General features: G+C 40.9%; 1 protein-coding gene across 14 annotated transcripts in view; it reads right to left on the bottom strand.

Moving 5' to 3' along the window:
• SPHKAP (SPHK1 interactor, AKAP domain containing) overlaps window positions 1-19,553 on the bottom strand; it is a 98,586-nt gene that overhangs the window by 12,663 nt on the left and 66,370 nt on the right. For 10 of the 14 annotated variants that reach the window (XM_084891718.1, XM_084891726.1, XM_084891730.1 and 7 more), the window contains 5 exons: window positions 16,966-17,025; window positions 15,302-15,436; window positions 12,709-12,964; window positions 7,649-11,411; window positions 647-832 (listed from right to left, as the gene is read on the bottom strand). In XM_084891718.1, coding sequence (XP_084747844.1) covers window positions 647-832; window positions 7,649-11,411; window positions 12,709-12,964; window positions 15,302-15,436; window positions 16,966-17,025 — 4,400 coding nt within the window. The remainder of the gene's footprint in view (window positions 1-646; window positions 833-7,648; window positions 11,412-12,708; window positions 12,965-15,301; window positions 15,437-16,965; window positions 17,026-19,553) is intronic. The other 4 variants (XR_014795679.1, XM_084891728.1, XM_084891719.1 and 1 more) reach the window with 1 other exon arrangement.

Below are 19,553 nucleotides of genomic sequence, written 5' to 3'. Positions count from 1 at the left end.
GGAGCCCTCAGGGGCAGGAGGCAACCTGGCAATCAGGGGAAGGTGATGCCTATATCACACCTCTGCTACTGCCACTGCTAGCAGTGCAAGCCTAGGCCATCCCTGGTTACCTAAGTTTCTGTGGCCCTGGGTGGCTGGGCAGCAGCCATCTGAGGTTTACCTGCGCCTCGGGCCAGCCCTGAGCGGTTGGGGGCTTGATGGCAGGTCCAGCTTCCTGGGTACCTGCAGCCCTCTCCCGACCCCCTGGTTGGCTGAAAGGACTGTGGGAGTCTGGCAGGGTTGAGGGGGCTGGCCACCACTATCTTGTGGCTATGGGCACCACCATCTTTGGGATGGCATGATGGTCAATTTGCATATTCCCTCTTTATTAGATAGGATTCACAGTTGTCATCACTGAATACATTAGCTTGGGCTCGCAGAAAAGGAAACACAGCTTATTCTTAACCTTGGCCAAGGTAATCTAAGCCATAATTGCATATTAAGATAACTCTCAGCACAAATCATGATAGGCAGGCAACCGGACCCAGTGGGAACTTTCTGTTTTTGCACTCTCTATTGGGACCCTTTGCAGAGAACCATTTAAAATTTATTTCTGAAATATGTGTGGAGACCTGTTTCCCTGGAAAGTCAAGTGAAGAGCAGGTACCTCATGGATCGCTCACTGAACTGCAGGAAGCTACTTGTGTCGTCTGGGTTGTCCTCCTCGTTGGCAAGCTGAGACCAGCTGTCTGTGCTCTCCCCACTGCTGACAGGAGGGTTGGGAACCTCATCCGGGGCTCTGCCTTCTGTAGGGACTTCAGCCCCTGGTATGTCGCTGGCATCAAGGCTGTCACTATATAGATGGTGGGATATTATTACTAAGAGTGGGAGCACAAGACTGAACTTTTCAAAGGACCTTGCTGGCTGCTGTTAAGCATGAATCTCTGCCATACTGAGCAGGTTGTTCTTACACACAGGTGTAGTCTTTCTTTAAGGACAATACTTCTACTGGTGCCCTAGGTCCCATATTTGTCTTTTCAGGATAACTCCCCATTAGCCTTTCCCGTTTCTTAATTTGTTCTCTTTCTTTGAACTCCCTCCATCCAATTCAAAAACACCTGTAAGCACCTTGGTGTGCATATATAAGAATTATTTAGGGGCAGTGGTATTTGCAATGGACATACCGAGGGCATCCTCCTCAGAGTTATGATTCAGTGTTTCTGCAGAGAAGCCCAGAAAGCTTTATTATAAGTAACCACCCCTGGTGATTTTAATGCAAGTGGTAGATGGACCATACTGGGAAAATTACCCACCCCAATATTTGATGGGGCTTTCTCTGCTGGAATCCTTTGAAACTTGGGCTTCAATCTCCAGAGATTTACTTTGCCTTTGATAAGGTTTTATATGTCATGCTATTAACCTGAGATTGCTTTAAGGTTAGTTACCAGCTTGGGGGATCCATGGACTGCCTACATGGTACAAATTAGACCTCTAAACATGCATTAGGACAAGCTGTGGTTATAAATTCTTAGGGGATTTTCCCCCCTCTCTAACCAGAACCTTAACCCTGAAATACAGATTAAAAAAAAAAAAAATCAGCTCCCTTTGCTTGTGGATGATTCTTCTTCCTAAATTTTTATTGGAGATAATTTTAAAATATAATTTTTTTTTGTTCTAAGTCTTAACCATTTATCATTTGCTGTAACCACAGTATAATTCCTATTTTCTTTTAGCCTTTAGAAAATAAACTCATATATTACAGAAACTGACATGCTTCAGGAACAGGTGCATAATCAGCTTTAACTCGCCATTTTTGTTTCCAGATCTTTTCATTTTCTGCCCCTGTGATGATGGTGATGATGATCATCCTAATATATAAAAATCCTGAGTCCATCTCATCTACATTGACCAGAGGCTCTACCTAACACCCAGGCTACGCACGCAGCAGGCTTTGGTGGGTGAAGACTTGTGGCAGTGAAGATGGGGATGGGGGAGGTGGGGCCACACTCACACTAACTCACAACTACACACATGCACAGACACACACAGTGCCCACTAGCTCACAGCCTTTTCTCTCTTTCTTTCCCTCCTTCCCAGCTTGCTCTCGGAGGTTCTCTCAGCATAAGGAAACAAAACAGACTGGGCCTGAAGAGGCCTGAATGGAAGGGAAGGCAGGCAGAGGGTGGAGTATCCCCCACTGACCCCAGCCAAAAAAGAGAAAGAGGGAGATAAGGAGGCAGGGAAGCCTGGAGGACTGCTGAGAAGAACAAAGAGAGAGACTGGGTGACATCAGGCCAGCAGGGGAGGGCAGATGGGGGCAACTAGGCTGGCAGGGGAAGGAAGTTGGGGACAAGATCAGGCCAGCAGGGGAGGGCAGTTGGGGGCAAGATCAGGCAGGCAGAGGAGGGCAGTTGAGGGCGACCAGGCAGGCCGAGAGGTTAGGGGAGATCAGGAAGGCAGGCAGAGGGGTTAGGGGCAATCAGACAGGCAGGCAAATGCAGGGGCGACCAGGCAGGAAGGAAGATGAGTGGTTAGGAGCCAACGGTCCCAGATTGTGAGAGGGATACCCAATTGCCGGTTTAGGCCCGGTGTGGGATCGGGCCTAAACCGGCAGTCGGACATCCCCCAAGGGATCCCAGATTAGAGAGGGTGTAGGTTAGGCTGAGGAGACCCACCCTCCCAATGCACAAATTTCATGCAGTGGGCCACTAGTTATTAACAATAATGTTAAGTTCAGTCTTGTATTTAAAGGGATGTTTATTATATTAATTCAGAATTTATAATTGATTCATAGTGGAAAAAGTTTTCAAGCTAGCTTGAAATTCAAGTGTGACTTCATATGGCTTGCCCCTTATCTACCTTTTAGGTCTCATCTCAAATGCCAGCAGCCACTTTGACCAATTAGTTATTCTCTATCACACTACTCTTTATTTTTGTCTCGTCACACTCTACAATAATCTACACTAAAAAGAGAAACATGCAAATTGACCATACTTCTGCTATGCCCACAAGCCACACCCACCAGCCAATCAGGAGCAAGTATGCAAATTAACCCAACCAAGATGGCTGCAACCACTGAACAAGCAGGAGGCTTGGGTTTCTCCAGCAATGGAGGAAGCCAAGCTTCCCACCTGCTCTGGCTGGCCCTGGCCTCTGCTCAAGCTACAAAGTTTCAGTTATAGAAGATACAATAAATAAATTCCAGATACCAGGGCCTCTACTTGGGTCACTGGGAGACGTGGCAATCCTGCAAACCACCACAGGTCCCTCACTTAGGCTGCTCCTGGCCCCAAGGGAACCCCACCCTGATCGGAGACACCCTTCAGGACAAACCAACTGGCCCCCATGCGTGCACCAGGCCTCTATCTTATCTAATAAAAGGTAATATGCAAATTGACTGTCACTCCAACACACAAGCTGGCTGCCCCCATATGGTCAAAGATGGCTGCCCCCATGTGGACATACGATGGTTGCCTCAAGATGGCTATCAGGGGAGGGCAGTTGGGAGGGACCAGGCCTGCAGTAGAGGGCATTTGGGGGCGATCAAACTTGCAGGGGAGGGCAATTAGGGGTGACCAGGCTGGCAGAGGAGGGAAATTGGGGGCGACTGAGCCTGGAGAGAAGGGTAGTTGGGGTGGACTCAGACCTGCAGAGGAGGGGAGTTAAAGGTAACCAGGCCTGTAGGGGAGGGCAGTTAGGGTAAAAAAGGCTGGCAGGGGAGCAGTTAGGCATCAATCAGGCTAATAAGGGAGTGGTAAGGGGGTGATCAGGCTGGCAGGCAGAAGCAGTTAGGGTAAGGTGACCAGACATTCTGCTTTTGGCAGAATAGTCCTGATTTTTAACAATTTCTCCCACGTCCAGCAGTGTTTTTAAAAAGTCCAAAAGATTTAAAAGATTCTCTCCAAAAATTGGGACTTTTTAAAAATGATGCTGGATGCGGGACAAATTGTTAAAAATCGGGACTGTCCCGCCAAAAACGGGATGTCTGTTCACCTTAAGTTAGGTGCAATCAGGGAGGCAGGCAGGCAGGCAAGCAGTTGGGAGCCAGCAGTCCTGGATTATGAGAGGAATCCCAGATTGGAGTGGGTGCAGGCTGGGCTGAGGGACACTCCCTACCCCAGTGCACTGGGCCTCTAGTTTACTTTATAATGAGATTTTTCATATATGTTGTTTGTCTCTCCCACTGCTGTGTAAGAGCAATGGGCACCAGCACCAAATCTCTATATTATCCTGCATTTGAAGCTCCAAGGATAGTGCACATCAATGGGTATCAACTATTTGTTGGATGAATACTATTTTTCTTGAAACAAATATAAATGAATGCACAACATAAAATATATTTCTAAAAAAGTCAGATGATGTCATTAAGTGCAACATGTGATGTTGAGAATTTTAGTTAGATGTTTATACTTGTGGTCTCAAACTATCCAAAAGTTAGATACTTGTTCTTTAATGATCTTAGATAGGGTGGTTAATTTAAGCACTCATTGCTGCCCGACAATAGAATAATAATTTTTCCAGAAATCAAGAACTGGGATACATCACATTGTTTAAACTCTTTAAATTAAGGGATAGTTCAGGTATTTGGACAGATGTGGTGGCCTAAAATGTAAGTACCGTATTTTCCGGCATATAAGACGACCCCCTAATTTTACAGTTAAAACATAGGTTTAGGTCTATATTCGCTGTATAAGACTACCCCCCACTTCCGAGGCAACACTAGTTCTTTTTTTAATAGACCACCTCTCTGACTCTGGCCAATCCAAGCAGGCTTTTTATGCATGCAAATTATACAAGTTCTGTACCCGAAGCTACACTGTGTTCTAGTAAAAAGCCTGCTCAGATTGGCCAGAGTCAGAGAGGCGGTCTATTAAAAAAAAGAACTGGTGTTGCCTCGGAAGTGGGAGGTAGTCTTATACAGTGAATATAGGCCTAAACCTATGTTTTAACTGTAAAATTAGGGGGTCGTCTTATATGCCGGAAAATACGGTATTCTATTTGGATATGACTTTCATAATATATTCTGAAGTGGTTAGTTTCTCTTTTATAAAATAAAAATGAAAGCGATTTTTATTTCAGTATGTTGAGATTTTATGAAGTTTTTAGTAAGAATTATGAAAATGTCCCCCAGAGAGTAGCCTAAAAATATCTTCAGGACATGACACCTCCTCACCTCCAAACAGAATCAGATGGAATTGAGTTCTGTATTTAGCTATTTTGACACATCAAATTTCATGAAAACAAATTCTAGAAAATGTGATCTAAATATGACTAATTTCTTTTATTTTAAATCCTAGAAAGTTCCTTTTAAATAAAATTCTCATGTCACTTGGGAAAAAAATCTCTGGAATTAAGGCAACACTATACCCAACCCAAATAACAATAACAACCATAAAACAAACATTTATTGAGTTGTAGGCACTTAAGAATCCTCTTATGACATTATTATATTCCCATTTATAGACAAGTAAACTGAAGTAGAGAGATGAAGGCATGTGCCCACGGTGATATGGTTAAAGGTTAGTTAGTAGAGTTTATGTTCTATTATTGATATTGCTCCACAAAGAAAAAATACACTGAGTGCCCAGATTATTATGATCTCTGAACGCATAATAATCTGGCCACTCAGTGCATATCCTATATAATGAAAGGCTAATATGCAAATTGTCCCCTCGACCAGTAGTTTGACCAACAGGTAGGCCAGCCAACTGCCCATGTCCCCTCCCCCTGGCCAGGCTGGCTGGACCCCACCCATGCATGAATTCATGCACCAGGCCTCTAATATATACATATACTGAGTGATCATATTATTATGCATTTAGAAATCATAATAATTTGTCTTCTCAGTGTATATTTAACATTTAGTAGTCCTTACATTTTGGGAGCAGACCCATCTCTTGAATTTCTAAGGCTGATGACATTTTCCCCCCTTTCAATATTAGAAAACAAAATCAGAAATCTACATCATTAGCCAAGAGGATTTGTGCTTGGGTCATGTGTGTGAGTCATCATATGAAACACAAAGCTAAATCAGTTGGAGGCTTTAATCATATGCTTTTCTAAAATTTCTGAAAGTCTCAAGGTTGTAGCTATTTTAAGCACAATATTAGTGACATGCAAGTAAAAATTGTATACCGGTAATGAATTTTATTTCACTGTAGTGACAATCACAATTTGATTTGAACCTATAACCATAAATCTTGTTAAATTAGTTCATGAATGTTCCTTAACTAGGTCACCTTTTTCGACTAAAAATCTTAGCTGGTTAATGATCACTGTGTTTAGGAGACTTTAAATCAAGCATTTTCCATTTCCTGCTGTCTCAAGTTAAAGTAATTCTAAAGAATTACATATTGGCTCTTATATATCTTTAACTCTTTGATCACTTTTAAACATTTGTAATTCACCATATTTCCTGAAGTTGAATACTATGGTGCAAATATAAAACTTTGATGAATATTTTCTATAGTTGGAGAATTACTGATATATAAAAACTTGTCTTCTTGGTCATCTTAGCCTATTCTTCATTTTGTTTATATTTGTGTTCTTTTGCTTGTATATTTTATGCTCTCTTTTCTTCAATTTCCTTTAGGATTTAATCCAATTGGAAAGTTAAGTTCTTAGCACTGAGGGATTGAGAATGAAATATTTACAAGCATCTAACCACACACCACCCACACCTTGTAATGATATAATGATTGGGAGCATCAGCACCAAAAGATGAAGCCCTATAGCTTCCCTGGTGAGGGTGGGAAAGTATTAGGGACCTTTGAGGGCTGATGAAATGTGATGAAGGCTTCATTCAACTTGTTTATTGTAACTAACCACTTAAAAATTACAGTTTCTTTGTGCAATAGGTTCATGGTCCTGAAGAGCTATGCAGGCCATTTCTCATCTTATGTTTTCCATAAGATAGAGTTTAATTTTTGTTTTTGTTTTCTTCTGTTTTGTTTAACTTTAACTATAGATCAAAAATTATAAATGATACAATGGTCTCATATTTAAGAATCCTCTCAATTTTCTATGAAAAATGGGAGTTGTAAAAATAACGGACAGTTTGTTAAGCAACCTGAGAGAAATAATTACTTTGCCTCAAATTCAAAATGTATTGTCACCTACATTACAACTTTCTGAAAGAGAAATTGAAATAATAATACTCTGGAGTTGTTTTGCTTCTAATGCTGCCATAATTATACCATGCATCTAAAAAGCCAACACTTGCAGGACACGGTGTCCTTGCAGAGATTTTTAGAACAAGGAAGAAAGGAAAACCTAAAAGGAGAGGCCTTAGAAAAAATAGATATCAAAATATTTAAACAATATTAAAGTTTATTTAAATTTAAAATTTTCAAGTAGATTAATTGGCATATTTTTTCTTTTGCTTGAAAATTGCCATGCATGAATTTTTTATTGGGCAATTAATTTTAATGGGGAGAACAATACCCTAGATCCTCTATTATGTAAATGAATCTCATTTGTTTCAAAAATTTTTAAAAATTACTTTCATCTTTCCATTATTATAAGTTCTTCTTAACCCAAGAAAGCCATGTATTACCTCAGACATTCAGTTCTTACATCAATAAATCCCTAAGATTTAGAATAAATATGAATTAAGATGCAAACTCCAGGCCCATGCACTCTTAAGGAGTCTCACAAATCATTCACTCACCCGTGGTCTTGGCAGTCTTTCTTCTCAGTGTCTCTACCCCTCACATTTGGGACATTTTTGTCGTCTTTTGAATGCTCCTCTGCTTCTTCCAGGGGGCTGCACTTGGAAAGGGTGTGTTCAGGTTCACCAGCACACTCTTCTCTCTGATCTGTTTCAATCTGAATTAAAGGCACTTCCCTTGAACAAAGTGATTGCCTGTTGCGGTTTACAGAGACACCATCATGGCACAAGGAAGTTTCCTTTTTAGAATTGAAAGTAAGAGGAGCAGCTTTGCATGCAGAGGACACTGAGGGACGTTGGCTTTCGGTAACAGAGTCTTTCCTCTGGTAATCAATAGGCTCCTGAACAAGAAGAATTGGCCCACTTTGCACTCTGCTAGAAGCTAACCTGTTTGCACACTTGTCCACTTGCAAGGGGGGGCCACCAGAAACAGGCTCAGCATCAGCCTGGGAATCATCCACTATAATTTTGTTCTTCCGCATGAGAGCTTCTATTGAGTTTGCCCATGTCTCATGAATTAACATGGCTGTGATCTGGTCAGTTCCACCTCTGCGATACAAGCAAGAATCAGATTTGCAGAGCCCCGTTGAGGAAGCACTGCTGACTGGCTGTACGCTTAGGCGATCTCGCTGGTTGTTCTGAGCAAAGCCATCTAAGGAGTTGGCTTTGAATGGCACATTCACTGTCAGCCTGGCACCCAGGGATCTGCCATCTGGCATAGACGACTGTCTGTAATACAATGGGGATCGCAGAGAAGGTGACAATAAACCAGCCGCCCAATCCTGGCTGCTTCGTCTGGAGAAGGCGTTATCTTTGCTTTCTCTTTCCATGTCCCTCAGCATGTACCTGTAGAACTCCTCGGTGATGCTCTCTGTGCTGGACTGCTTAGAGGGACAGTTTGACCTCACACTGAGGTGGTCATTTTTCTGGCACACCTGCTGCATAGCTGAGTTCACAATGCTGCTGGCATTCTTGCCTGCATAGTAATCCAGCAGCAACTCAAATCCTCTTCCTTCATTCTCCATCTGATTCACCATGAACCTGGAAAACTCATCGGTGATGCTCTCACAGCTCGATTGCTTGGAGACAGAGCTGGCCCTGCTCACTGGCTGACTTAGGCTGCTCATTAAACCCAGGCTGTTGACATAGGCCCTGGCATTAGAGTCCTCCTCGGCAATGCTTTCACAGCTGGAGGCCTTCAGCCGGTTCCACCTGTCTCCACTCTGTAGCCGATTCCGGGGAAAGCTCTGGGCTTGCCAGACGCCGTCCACCATGGAAAACTCTGTCAGGTTCATGATCTTGGCTGCTACTTCGTTTGCAAAGACACTGACAGAATCTTGGGTGTCCTCAAGGTTCATGGACTCGTCCATAACCCTGTTCATCAGCTTCTCTTTAAGCTCCGGGTGCTCATCTGTTTTCCTCTTGATCTCACTGAGCCGCGGTGGCTTGTGTTTCCTCACAGCGGACCCACTGGCCTGACTCTCCTTCCTCTTCAAAGATCGGCAGGTTAGGTTCGGGGTAACCAGAAACTCGGTCCCTCTTTTCCATGCACAAAACCAGGGTTGTTTTCCTTTTGAGTTGTCAAGGCAAATTGCTGCAATTTCAGTTGCCATGGAGACAATGGTCTCTGCTAATTCTTCCGCAAAGTCTGCAATGCTGTATACCTCTGTGTGTTTTGCCTGCAGCATAGACTGAGCAGGAAGCGGCAAGTCACTCCCTAACAAAGACAGATTAACTTGCACTTCATTGTTTAGAAGTGAGGCACAATTGTACTTCTCATGGCTGTTGGGACTGAAGCTGTTCTCAGCATCCTGGGAACCGCTGCTCCACTTGGTGGCTGCCCATGTCCTTTCTCCCTCTGAAGAGGCTCTGCTTTCATTCTCATTGTGACTCAGTGTCTGATGAGGGTTTATTATATCCTTTCCCATGGTTCCTTTCAGATATATTTCCTTAGGGAATATTTTAGCAGATGAAGAACCAGGCATTCTGGGACCACAAGACAATTCAGATTGCAGCATGGGGTTCTGGAAGAGACCTGGCTTCGCTGGGCCCTTGCTGTCTTGCTTTGGAGGCATGTCCTCTACAAGATCATTGATAACAAGACTGGTGCTACGTGGAGGAATATGTGGATGGCTGCTGGAGTATTCAGTGGCTTTAGCCCATGCTTGACTAGCAGCCTCATCACGTGGCTGGTTGCCTAGTTCTGTTTCCCTCCATCCAATGGTCTCCTTAGAAAGGAGAATGGGACACTCACCATGCTGTACAATATGGCTCATCTTCTTGAGAGTAAAGCACATCACATTGAAGAGCAGTTGATTTGTACCTTCCATTAAGATGTCCAGAGTTTCAGATGAATGCGTGCCTTGGGGGTCAATTCTTTTATTTTGCTGGTGAATTCCATCAAGGCAGTGCTTCAGAATCAGATTGGACAGAGCTTGTGCCAGTTCATTTCCGAGCGCATTTTCTGAGCACGAGCTCTGAGGCTTGGAAGCAGTTTCCATAATTCTTCTGTTCATTGATTCCATGAGGTCTCCAATGCTGCTGTAGGCAGTAGGCCTTATTAAAACCAGAGCGGCCTCTTTGAACAATGCCTCTGCGATGGCCTCATTTCCCAGCGCCATGTCCCTCCCTGTTGCTAAATTAAAAAGTGGAGGAATTGCTGCAGAGGACACAGCTGCAGGCAAGAGTCCACTTGAAGCTTCAGGGCACTTCACCTCTCCGGTTTCAGCCAGGCCACAGACAGCGACGGCACTGGCCACCTGCGCCATGCCGCACAAAGCAGATGGAAACGAGTATTCACTGATGGACGGTTCCTTGAGTACTTGGGGTGCTTGAGTCTGTAGTAGGTCATTGCCACCTGGTGGGTGGTTGAAAATAAGGGATTCTTGCTCCATTTTTAGTCTTTCTGTGGCCTGTGGACTGGAAATAGTTCCAATCACGGTGGCTGCACAAGCTAAGGCTACCTCTAGAGCACTCTGGGGGTGTCTGCTGGCATTCTCTCCAGAGGGGACACCTGAGTTTTCAAAAGAGACTTCCATTTCAGACCATGCAGAGATGTCTGGCTCAGGGGCAGCATTATTGCCATCGGGACTCTGAACAATGACGATTTTGGGGAGCTCATTCCATGACTGAGGAACCACAATATCTTTTGTGGAGCAGCGACGAGAGAGCAGAGCACTTCCTACAGAGACACTGACTGCCGTTTCCTGGGGTAGTGTAGGCTGAGACTGAGATAATCTAATAAATGCATCTTGCAGCACAGATTCTGCTAAATTTGTGGCATACTCGCCCGTTGTGGCTTCTCCATCTTGTATGGGGAGAAGAGAATTTGTTCCATCTTCCTGGTCTCCTGGGTCTAACTTGTGGTCCTGCTCCATGACAGCGCCACGGGCAGAAGGTTCATCTTTCTTAACCACCTTGGAGAAATAAGCATTGCCTGGAATACAGAGTGCCTGCAATTTTTCCACTTGATCTTTAACATTTTCTGAATGATAGTAATTTGTGGCTGTCATCTCATTCCCCACAGTTTCACCTTTCCACTCTGATAGCTTAGCTGATGGATCCAGACTCTGCAAAGTTATGTCTTCTGCTACTTTTCTCAGAGATGTTTCTGTGTTAATCAATGATGTGTGATATTTGCTAATGTATTTGTCTTCCAAAGTACAAAGTGCCTTTTCCTTATTGTGATCCCATTCCTCCTGAGTGATTTCCTTCGACTTTTCCCTTTCCATAACATTGGCTGAAACATTTATATTCTCATAACCTAGTGAAGAGAAAATGAAGAGCACGATTACTTTTTGAATAGCAGGTTCTTGTGAGCCTAAAATAATTATTTTCTAAAAATGCTTCAAAGCATCAGGTATCCTCCCCACATCCCCAAATAGCATTTGAATGTTTCTTCAAAACAAATGTTTCTTCAAGAAAAATGAATCTGAAAAGGCTTCTGTGCTTCCTTCTGGAATGCTGCTCAATAAAATGGGTGTCAGTGCAGAAAAGAAGTGCAAAGCATTACAGCAGAAGAAGGCTTTTGGGAGCTGACAACTAGTCACCAGCCTTCAGGGGCAAAGTAAGCCCGAAAATGCATTTATAACTTCCAAGTGAGTCAGGAGGGAAGAGAGAGGATGTTTATAGCAACCTTAATAGTGAGTCTTGTTACAAAAATGTGCTCTGAAGTTTGCATAGTATTTGCCCCAGGGTCAGTGGCAACAGTATCTGGGGTATCCCTTCCTAAGGCTAAGAGTCGGGGAAGGAGTCCATTGTTCACTGATCTCCACTAATGAGTCAATAGAAAGAGTGAGTAAATGAGTACTAAGCACTTTCTTGGGTTCTTTACTTCTGTCTTCACCATTTGCTCTCTCTAATTCTTGATTTAATCTTGTGTTGTTTTATACAGTCACATGCTATACAGGCTTGAAGCCTAGACTATAAGGTACAGCGTAGGTGTGTGGTTGGCTATAAACATCTGTTTGTATAAGTGCACTGTGATATTAGCACAACAATGAACTTGACTAACAATGCATTTCCCAGAAGGCATCCCCCTCCTTAGACAGCACAGGACAATCTCATATCATACTTTCAAATATATTACTGCTACAGGAATTACTATATCCCAAGATCTAGATAAGAGCTCAGAAGACTAAACAAAGACTAGATAGCTGGCCCCAGGTTTCACAGCTTCAAAGAAACTGTTAGGATTGAGGCCAGTTTAACTCAGCTTCAACAAGTAAGAGGCTTTGATGGAAGACTTAGGGAGGTTAACTTTCCTCCCAGTGATAGTCTCCATTTCTTGGCAGTCAAGAGGATTTCCCTTTAAAACACACATTTTCATCAGAACACCTAAGACATCTTTAGAGAGAACAGAGCCATCTAACCATTAAATCTAAGTGCCTCAGTCAGCATCTTCACCAGTTTTCGTATCCTTTTTTCCTCTTAAACTTAGTGAAGATTGTGATGTGTCATCCAAACTGATATGGCCTGAAACTTTTCTAAAATTGCATGTAGACATTTTGATAGGGTGACTAATTTCAGAATGCACATTTGTTTTATTGGAGAGTTCTCACCGTTCCTGTATTCTTCCACCTCACTCTCCTCCTCCAAGTGCTCAGATGCGGTGATAAAGTCTTCCTCGATTGAAGACAGGGAACAGTTTGTGTCATCCTCCACCTTCAAGATGTTTGTTTCCAGGTGGAGCTGCCGCTCCTGAACCAATTCCAGGCCAATCAAAAATTTGTTGATTTCAAAGATGATGCAATTGGTACTGTTTGGTCTGTTCCCCCTTGCACACTGGACTAAGCAGATGTCTGGCAGCCAAGGACACTAAAAGTAAATAGGAAGAAAAAAAAAAGGCCTTTATTAGAAAAAGAAATTAGAAAATCATTGACTCTGACCTTTCTTCTTCCCTCAATCTCTCCTGTTAAGGAGTGGGGACCTTTAAAATATTTGGAACATCTAGGCTTATTCTAATAAACTGCTTGAAAAAAATTCAAGTGCTATTTGGGAACGCAGAGTACCTAGGAGAACATTTGACATAGGGGAAAATAGACGAGTTGTATCACATATTTTTGTTCTCTTCTATCAAAGCAAAAATTGCCCTGGGCAAAGTTAATCAGGTAAGGAAGACGTTCTTCAAAGCTATTAAAATTGGAGAGAGAGGCCAGAACTGAGTCAGAACACAACTCCACAGAAACAAAAGATGATTGGGTTTTTAAGAGCTGGTGTAGAATTATAGTCTATCTGTGCTCAATAATTGGCTTTGCCCAAAGGAAAACTAAACTTTTTTGTATCTTCATCATAGGAGACAGTTTTGAAAACTGAAGCAACTCTCACAAAGGTCTAAATTGTTTTGTAGGTACCACAGTCCCTATGTTTTCTTATTAGTAGATCAGCTATATTGAGGTAGCACAGCAATGGCAAGTCTCATCTTAGTCAACTATTGCCCATACCTGCTGGTTTAGGGATATCCTGTTTGGCTGCCTTGTCCCATTAAAAGTTGCTTACTTACTAGTTCAGAAATGGGCACATGACACATGAGAGCTAATAGGATACAATGAGATTTTTCCTGGGAGCCACCTGGAAGAGATATTCTCTCTTCTTACTCAACTTGAATCCAAAGGATATTGATTCCTTGTGAGAAGAGCTTGTCTGATAATGGAGTACACAGAGAGAAAGAAGAGAGGCCACAAGAGAATTTGCATGTCTGATGACTTTGTTCAAATCCTTGTATTTAATCTACCCACTGGACTTTGTAGTTACATGAGACAATGCATTACTCTGTGCTTAAGTCAATTTTCTGATATGTTTAATTACAAATCCCAACTAATAGGCCTGGTCCAGAAATACTCTTAAAACTGAGGTTTATAAGTCGCTTTTGGTCATAATGATTTTGCCTAATATAAAGAGAAGGTATTTAGAGCCATTTCTGTGTTCTTTTTTCAGACGATTAATTTTTTTACTAAGGAAATGTATTATTAGGTTGACTCCAAGGATTTTGTTCTAGTCTTGCTTAACAAGTTGTAATGGACTGTGTGTAGATTTTTACAAAGCATTAGGAGTAGAGCAAGAAATAGTGTGTGGGCCTCTGAATTTTTTGATAATTTGTAATACTGAAGAATAAATTATTTAAAATTTTGCAGCAAAACTAAAACCCAAGAAAGGACAATTTGAAGAAAAACAAATGCTTATTATCTTAATCTATAGCTTTCACTATAAACATACTTATTTGAGAAAATTAGCAATCTTTTATACAATGTGCCTTTAGAAATCTTTTATGTATTTTTCTGTAAGTTGATTACACAATTTGTATATTTTTATTTTTCTTCAGATAAAGAATATAATAATGGCTTATCAAATAACAATGGACAACAGGGTGTTGAATGAGAATAATAATTCCTACTCAATTTTTAGAAGCATTCATTTCTTTTGGAAATTTCATTCCTTGGAAGCAAGAAACTCCCTTTGCTTCCTGAGGGCTGCTATCTTTTTAAAAATATATATATTTTATTGATTTTTTTTTTTTTTTTTTTTTTTACAGAGAGGAAGGGAGAGGGATAGAGAGTTAAAAACATCGATGAGAGAGAAACATCGACCAGCTGCTTCCTGCACACCCCCTACTGGGATGTGCCCACAACCAATGTACATGCCCTTGACTGGAATCGAACCTGGGACCTTTCAGTCAGCAGACCGACGCTCTGAGCCAAACCTGTTTTGGCTGCTATCTTGTACTTACTACTTGGCTGTTTGGTGCATCCTAGAACTAAAAAACATCCAGAAAGAAGACACTGTGGGGTTCTGGGACCACAAAGTATGAATTAGAATTTTGGTGTTATTCTTGTAACAGAAGACAATTCTGCTTTTTACTACTCACTATATTTTCAGAAAACCAAGCTAACCAATCAATGCCTAGTGTGTCTGTTCTAGTTTAAGTGCCACATAGCACTATGAACTTGAGTTGATGTAAAGAAAGGTCTGTCAAACTCGAAGTTGCAATATTTTGGAGAAATGCAAATGAACTATTAAATATAGAGACGTTCTTATTTTTATGCTGTAAGAGTTTATGTGAGATCTAGTTGGGGTTCATACTGATATTTGCCAAGAGCCAACCATTGATAATATCACTAGTGAAGCAGCACCTTATCAAGAGCCTATACTTCTTACCTGTGAAACTTTAAAATCTGCCTGGAGATTTCCAGATGTTAACCCTCTGAGGAGGACAATTTCATTTTCTTTTGGTTTTTGGACATTCATGGAGCTGATAAGTTTTGGGAGATCTGGTGAAACGTTGACCAATTTCTGTAGAGCAAGAATCTTCATTAGTTTAAATGATTTCTTTTCACTTCCAAAACACTTCCCCCAAACTATTTACTTACAAAAATAATATACTCATATAACTATTCATACTGTAGGTTACTTAATCTACTAAATTATTACTAAAGAGATTGTGTGAAATTGAAGCATAAAGCTTTAGATTGGTAGGAGAGTCTTTAAATATAAAGCTTTTAAAAACTGTTAGTACTAAACTTCCAAAAGTTAGCATTTTACAATTGCTGTCACACCACAAATATACTTAGTAGTTCAGAAATTGTGTTCTTTTAAGTCCTGGGGTAAGAGACTTATGATTAATAACCATCTTATTTTCTAATAAAGTCAATAATAATATCAATAATAAAATAATTACTAACATTGATTTTGCTCTATGTTCTTGGCAATAAGCTAACTGAAGTCTTTACATGTTATATTTTACTACATTTATTTCCCACAACAGGGATTAAGTACCACTATTACATTTTTTTTTTACACTTATGTAGTCTGAAGCCCAGAGAAGATTAAGACCTCACACAGTGTATGTAGCTAAGTCAGTGTCAAAGTATCTATTCTTAGCCATAGCAGAAAATTGCCTCAAATCACTCATATAAATCTCCAAACACACCATTCTTATGATGCCAACTTGCTTTGGCATCTCTCTTTGATGGATACTGCACCACAATCTCATCAAATGAAATCATATGTACAATTTATTTTTAAAACCCCTCTAGTACTACACAGATGAATGCTATCTGGAACTTAGAAAGCTTCAGATGAAGCATTATCAAAAAACAAAAACATTACAGGAGTAATTGCAGGTCTACTGTTCTGCGATAATCAAGCTGCGAATGGCATGATGTTATACATTGAAAGCATTACATTAATAGTGAGATCAAACCATCTGCAGCTCTAGGCATAAAATGATCATCACATCAATCATTTCTTCCGTTGTGTCTAGCGGCTATAGCACAAAGGATAGCATGAGCCTTCAAACTCCTGTATATTGTCAAGGATTTACATCAGGATTCTCACAACTTTGGATGATTTTAGAATATTTAGCTGCTGCAGAGTGTAAAACATTTGAGCCCCAGGGAAGTGTAAGATTGGGAAAGCAAGGTTGGTGATAAAACATTTGATAATGAAAAAGCAGAAGGAAGCAGTAACCCTGAGAGCCAGAAGGAAGGGCTGGAAAAACCTTGGAAAAGCTATCTCAGACAGTGCTTGAGAGGGGAGAAGGAGAGAGCAAAAAAAACCTCTTTAAGGAAATGGTGAGAGAAGGAAGTGCCTGCTTGGAGGAACTATCTCTTGGGAAAACAAGTTTCACAAATATAAGGCAGGCAAACTGCATGGGAAGGTGAAGGAAAGGGTCAGGGGAATGGGCTGTGATGAAACCGTCCAATTCAACAGTCAGTCCCCTACAGAAGGAGCATCATGTAGAGATGAAGTCATGTTGTTCTCCCATCAGGGCAGCCCGCCCTTGTAATGCGCTCCTGGAGAGCGTGAGTCCCCAGTGTTACCTGCTGCAGGTGCTCTGTGCTGCACTCATCCTTGTTCACATCCAGGTTCACAAAGCAGACCTGGGAGAGAGGGCGAAAGAGGCAGTTAAGTAAGAAACCTGGCAGTTCTCTTTGAAGAAAGCAGGAATCAGTTGGGGGCAAATGATTTGAGTTCTACATATTTAATATTGTAGATTAACATCAAAGATAACATGATGATTGAACATGTTATCTTTGGGCTTCTACGCAAACTTCTATACCCTGGTCATAATTCCCACTGATCCCACCAAATGCCCTCTTCCTTTCATGACCCAACAAACAAAGCAGTGTCTTTGTATTAGAGTCAATGCAACTGTTACAACAAAATCTTCAGGTTTATAAAGGGTGATCAAATCTCATGAAATAGGAAAAAAGACTGTAATACCCTAGACCTCTGTTTATAATTGCAATAAACAGGTCTTCCTATTTTCCTATTTCCTCTTCTCATTTCCTGCTCCCTTTCTCCTCTCACTTTTAATATAGCGTATGCTAAGTGGATTTCTCTTTGTTTCATGCTTTTAAGTTAATTTATTTAATCTTATTACATAGCTGGTCCCCTTTTAGCCATCTTAAATACCTGTCTGAATAGATTAGAGCATAAAAACAACAGCTTCTAAATACTAAATAGTAATTCAGAACAACAATAACTTAAATCTCAAACTCATCCCATGGATAAAAATGTACTGTGGGCATTCAGAGGGAGATGGGAAGAAGAAAACTTAAAAAAAAAAGTTTCAAAGAGGTATACTCTTGAGAGTTGGCTAGGATCTTGGTGGGTGGGGAACAAGAAGGTGTCCTTGGGAAGTCAAGTAGCATGAGTGATATTTGGAGGTGGAAAGTTCTACACACTGTAGAGATGCAGGGAGGTAGAGAGACTGACTGGCAGGCAGAAGGGCCTGCAGAAAGGGAAGAGTCAGAAATGGGAATGAGGCTCTATAACATTTTGCTAAAAATCATCCAAACTATTTATTCTTAACAAGTTGGTTTGGCCATGTAAAACTGAGAACATTAATTATGTGGCTATTTAATCAGATGTTTGGACTTAAGCCGATGCCTGCAGGTATGAGGCTCTCTGATTTCAGTAGTTGTTCATGGTCATGGTTTCTCATAGTCCAAACCTTTTCCTTTGAGGTTAAAAAACAATCAAAACAAAAATATAATAAACATTTTTTGGGAAAGTCCTTAAAGTAAAATAGCTATAGACTGCTGAAGTGTCAGGACTGCTACTGTTTTACTCTCCCCAATAATGGGAGATTTCCTGGGCTCACAATAGTTTTACAGTGTATCCTCAGAATGCTGCTGTTGAGAATAACTAGATGGCCCTAAGTGCCACCTACACTCTCATTCAGAGGCCCTCTTCCTTGGATTATTAAGACGGGTAAATAGGGAGGAAGTGAGCAGGAAGTTTTTTGTTTTGTTCTGTTTTTTTGCCAAGAGAAGCGTAAGTAGTAAGTGGTACTTGGAAAGGGTTCATGATCTAGTGTGGCTTCAGGATATTTATATAACAGCAGTAACTTTGTCCTTGGAAAACTGGTTCAATATTCGTTAGTTCTTCAGAGTTTTTAATAGCATGCAGCTGGGATGGCAGTGACTGAATTGATTAGACCATTTTCCATTCTCCTTGAAGAAAGGTGCATTACCTTGACCCTGGGTTCTTATCTTATATCACCGTGGGAGCAGGCAAAGCAAAGACCAAAGAAAGGCATCTGTAATAACAACCTATCTACCCTCTGATATTGTCTTTAGTTCTCTGAAGATGAACTTATTTTCATTCATTTCAGGCTGTAATGTGAGCTCTGCCTGCATTTGGAGGACACTCTTCATACTTATTAGCTGAGCCAAGATGGAAATAAAGCGAGATAAAAGCCAACCACTTGCTTATACTTGATGCATGTATCTTTTTTGGGGGGGATAATCCAGGTTTTTAGGGTCTGATGTACATACAATTTTTGGAGACCCTCTTTAAGGGAAAGAAAAAACAAAAAGAAATGGCAACAAATTTAAAATACAAAAAGGCTGAGAAATACTGTAAACATGACCAATCAACTGCCAATACACCTCTACAATACTTTCCCCTACATTTTAGCTCCATAATATCTGTCTCTTCATATGACAGCAGCTTTAGATTTTTTCTAAAGGGAATAGAAAGATAACCTAGCTATAATATTATTGTCTGTATATTTTTTTTTTCAGCTTCACAAACCTTGGCTAATAATATCGTATACATTTTCCAGGTTGATGACAAATTTGGTGGGAAACCACTGTATAATTTCTTTGATATATGGGTTGTTATAGGCATACCTATTACTTGTAATACAGGTTTCTGCTATACAAATATAAGAATTTGGGTAGATTTTTTTTATTGATTTCCATTAAAAAATAAAAATAAAAACTCAAATGATGTAGCTAGTTGTTATTTTCAATGCTGTATTATCAAGTAAATTTCTTCCAGGAGGGACCCCAATCTTGAATTTATAATTCCACATGTCTGGTGACAGGAAGAATTCTCCACAGGATAGTTTCCTTGTTTTCACTCTACTATCTATATTTCTTTATATATTTCTGGTATT

The sequence above is a fragment of the Pipistrellus hanaki genome (assembly GCF_964339955.1).
Source record: "Pipistrellus hanaki genome assembly, chromosome: 8".
Lineage (NCBI taxonomy): Eukaryota > Metazoa > Chordata > Mammalia > Chiroptera > Vespertilionidae > Pipistrellus > Pipistrellus hanaki.
Note: the sequence above shows the minus strand (reverse complement) of the source record. Positions and strands in the feature narration are given on the sequence as shown.